The sequence below is a fragment of the Anarrhichthys ocellatus genome, unplaced genomic scaffold, assembly GCF_004355925.1.
Source record: "Anarrhichthys ocellatus isolate YVR2014 unplaced genomic scaffold, GSC_Weel_1.0 scaffold235, whole genome shotgun sequence".
In the NCBI taxonomy this organism is placed as follows: domain Eukaryota; kingdom Metazoa; phylum Chordata; class Actinopteri; order Perciformes; family Anarhichadidae; genus Anarrhichthys; species Anarrhichthys ocellatus.
In genome coordinates, this window is record NW_022280265.1 from 26,855 (window position 1) to 31,015 (window position 4,161).

Here is a 4,161-nt window from a genome sequence, read left to right on the forward strand (position 1 = left end):
ACTTCTCAAAGATTTGTCAGGTATTGATTGTTTGTTGGAAAACTGTCTCCAGTACTGTGGTAGTGACATCATACGAGTTCATCTAACCACTGTCTGCTTAGATGTTAAGTTTATTATGTTGTACAACAACAATTACTTAATCTCATTCATTTATGATCACTGATCACTGCTTTTTACTAATTGATAAGTTTCTGTGTCTCCAGATCCTACTGATAACCCAGAATGCACCAGTGCTGTCCCTGCTGTCAGTTCTTTCAATCAATAACACCTGCGTAAACTCAGGAACCAATGAGGGATCAGTATCAATGTTGAGTCAAAGTCAAAAGTGTGGTGGAAAAAAATATTTTTAACCTCTCTGTGAGAAATAATCATGATGGAACTATTAAAATCAAATTTAATGAACAGACACTTCAATCAAAATTCAGCTGAATGGATAGAGCTCTGTCCCCACGGATGGTTCGGAGGTCTAACAAAATAAAAAGACAAAACAGAGTGTATATGCACGTTATCTCGTCTCCTCTCCCTTCAACTCCCCCCCCCCGTAACCCTCGCAGATGTTGTCCGAAGAAGAACAGGGCCCGGTTCCCAGCCTTTTCGTGGGAAGAGGGTTTAGATTATATGCAGGTTTAGTGATACAAGACAACATATGATATCGGTATGATAAATTTCTCCAACAAAAAGCTTTCATGAATATTTTACCAGTTCAAAGTAATGACATCATCAGCATTAAAAGTTGTACCTGATCATGTTGACTGTAATAAAGTATCAAATAACTTCACATCATCACATCGTTCATTTTATGTAATTAATGTAATTATTAACATAATGATTAAGTGTAATAATATTAATATTGTGATAAAGTGTAATATTTATATTATGAATATTGTGTTAAGTGTTGTAATATTGATATTATTAACATGTTGATAGAGGGTTGTAATATTCAGAATGATCTTTAGGTATTATATTATGTATTATAGTATAATCTTAATAATAAGTATAAAAATGATATGTATATATACCTTTATATTTTATATCATAATACTATTGTTCCATTAAATCAAAATATAATACGATTCTTTGAGTTTAATCAGGTTTTTATTCGAAAATAAAGTGAAGCTCTCTGCAGGTCTGGACTCTGTCATCACTGTTATTTAAAGGCTGAAGGACACCCAGAGCATTGTGGGTAATCTCTGTCCTTATCACAGCAGGGAATGTTAATGTGATACACAGATACAGAGACCGGAATAAATCGACAGAGAGACAGAGAATGAAGTCTGAGACCAGGTTTCACCAAACCGTCTAAAAACAATTAAAAAGGTCATAAAAACAGTGAAAAACAGTTTCTACTGCCTCACAGAATAGACAGACTAAACACAGTGGGAGTAATAACAGAGATAAAGCGTTAACAGTAAAATCCCCCACTGTAGATCTCCAGTTCTCTTTTTAATAGGTTTGTATAAAAACCCTCCAACCTGGTTTCACACAAGTGTCCACATCCAGCTTCTGTCTCCACACTGTGTCAGCTCTACCGGTCACTTTGCTTTTGTTCAGTGTTTTTACACATTGTACGTAGACAGTTTCTCCTTTAGCTGTGTGCAGGTCCACAAGTTTACAGTCTGTTCCACTTAATGATGGTCCTGAGACCTCATTCAGATGTGGAACAAAGCCTAGTTCTGGAAAGAGATCTGTGGAGCCAGGAGCTTCCTCTCCTCTGCCGTACTCCTGCAGCATCTTGACCTCCTCCTCCGTCAGTCCAGGACCAGATACATCCACTTCTTTCCTCAGGGTGGTGGTCCCAGAGGAGCACAGCATGCTGCTGAGACCTGGATGTCCATCCTGGCTCCGTTAACCAGAGGTTCCTCTAGTAACCAGGGTACGTAGGTTCTGGTCTTTTCCATTTAAACCATTTCCACACAGTTTTAAAAGATTAAAATTTACTTCCAGACCAGCTGCCTTCCTTAAAATTGAGGTCACGAGGACTATGATGCAATGACTGCAGTTAGGATATAGGTTGAAATACAATTCATGTAAATAATCTTTAATGAACTAAGACAGATTTACAGTGAGACCTAGTTAAGACATAACATCCAACACATGACAACAGGATGAGGTCACATTAGATTCATCTTAACTAAAGAACATAGTTCCTCGTGTGTGACTGAAGACCTAGTTCAGACTGGTTCAGGTTCTTATCTTCTGACTCTTATCTTCTCCTTAAGTGTTTCTATTCTGGTTTTCTTCCATCTAAGGCCGGCTGCTCTCTCTCTCTCTATCTCTCTCTCTCTCTCTCTCTCTCTCTCTCTCTCTCTCTCCTGCCCCAATCGCCCGGTTGCTCCGCCTCTGGCCGTTATAAAAACCCTTCATCTCCGTCCGTCTTCTCTGCAGCATCATGGCACCGAAGAAAGTGGAACCAAAGAAGACAGAGGTGAAGAAGGTGGAGGCGAAGAAGGAAGAGCCTCCTCTACCAGCCAAACCTGCAGAGCCGGAATCCAAACCTCCCGAGGTGGACCTGAAGAGCATTGTGGTGGAGTTCACCCCCGACCAGATCGAAGAGTTCAGAGACGCCTTCACGCTGTTTGACGAGACGCCCGCGGGCGAGATGAAGATCACCTTCGCTCAGTGCGGAGACGTGATGCGGGCCCTCGGCCACAACCCCACCAACGACGAGGTGCTAAAGCTGCTGGGGAGGCCGAAGGCGGAGGAGCTGAACGTCAAGCTGCTGGACTTTGATGCCTTCCTGCCAATGCTGCAGCACGTGGCCCGGTCCAAAGAGCAGGGCACCTTTGAGGACTTCGTGGAGGGTCTGAGGGTGTTCGACAAGGAGGGCAACGGCACGGTGATGGGGGCCGAGCTCCGCCACGTCCTGTCCACGCTGGGGGAGAAGATGACGGAGAACGAGGTGGACCGGCTGATGGTGGGGCAAGAGGACGCCAACGGACTCATTAACTACTCCGAGTTCGTCAAACACATCCTGGCCGGGTAGAAACCACCGCTGGGTTCTTCTGATGGACTGGGGTTCTGTCTGTCCCTGATGGACTGGGGTTCTGTCGGTCCATGATGTCTCTGTATGTTTCCTTTCTGTCTCTCTAATAAAACATCTTCAGTCTGTTTCTCAGTATTTAAATAATATAAAGTAAGAAAGCTTTATTATTTTTAGTAGTATGAAGGTATTTTTTTGTGCATACATGTATTTAGTAACAGGAGGATATGTTAAAATGTACTACGGGCAGATATTAAAAGAAACATGAATTAAATACAGGATTTTTATAATTGAAAATGTATTATTAGAGACAAACATTAAATAATTTCTCTCTTTGTTGATGGACACAATATGACAGATGTGTCTGAAAAATGAATTAATAAAACCATTCAGCCAGTTCAACTAACTGGTTGTTAAAAAAATGAGAAGACAAAAACGTGTTTTTGTTTGAGTGTTATTGGACTTTTATGAATGCAACAGAACATGTTAAGCTCTTGGAATACATATTTTTAATTGTATTTATGTATTTATCATTATTATCTTTATAACTGACAATATTCTGAGTTTTTGGATGTTGAAGTTTAAAGATATTGAAAAAGTGGCCGATAAGGTTGAAACTAGTTGCTGATTCATAAAATCTGTTGTTTTCTATATTTTGTGTTTCGATTAAAGATGAATTACACTTCATATCTGACATGAAAGAAAACAATGAACCAGCTGCTGGTCGTCTAAAAATAAAACTAAAGAAGAAGCAGAAAGTCCAACGTCATCATTTATTGTAAAACTTCATCCAACAGGTTTTTATTAATCTTCTGTTACAGTAACTTTAAATCTGCTCTTCTAATAACACAAATATATACATATACATATATATATACATACATATATATACATATACATATATATACATATACATATATATACATATATATACATACATATATATACATACACATATATATACATATATATACATACACATATATATACATATATATACATACATATATATACATACATATATATACATACATATATATATACATACATATATACATACATACATATATACATACATATATACATACATACATATATACATACATAAATATACATACATATATATACATATATATACATACATATATATACATATATATACATACATACATATATATACA

The 4,161-nt window shown here is 38.0% G+C and overlaps 2 protein-coding genes across 2 annotated transcripts in view; one reads left to right on the forward strand and one right to left on the reverse strand.

Annotated features, from left to right (window-relative positions):
* Window positions 1-1,812, reverse strand: part of LOC116401029 (formin-binding protein 1-like) — a 6,966-nt gene extending 5,154 nt beyond the window's left edge. Inside the window, exon 1 of the mRNA XM_031879205.1 lies at window positions 1,473-1,812. Coding sequence (XP_031735065.1) covers window positions 1,473-1,812 — 340 coding nt within the window. The remainder of the gene's footprint in view (window positions 1-1,472) is intronic.
* Window positions 1,813-2,356: 544 nt separating this feature from the next.
* On the forward strand, window positions 2,357-3,416 carry LOC116401024 (myosin light chain 4-like). The gene has a single exon (XM_031879197.1). The coding sequence runs from the start codon at window positions 2,390-2,392 to the stop codon at window positions 2,981-2,983; it is 594 nt and encodes a 197-aa protein (XP_031735057.1). The 5' UTR covers window positions 2,357-2,389; the 3' UTR covers window positions 2,984-3,416.
* Window positions 3,417-4,161: the final 745 nt, after the last annotated feature.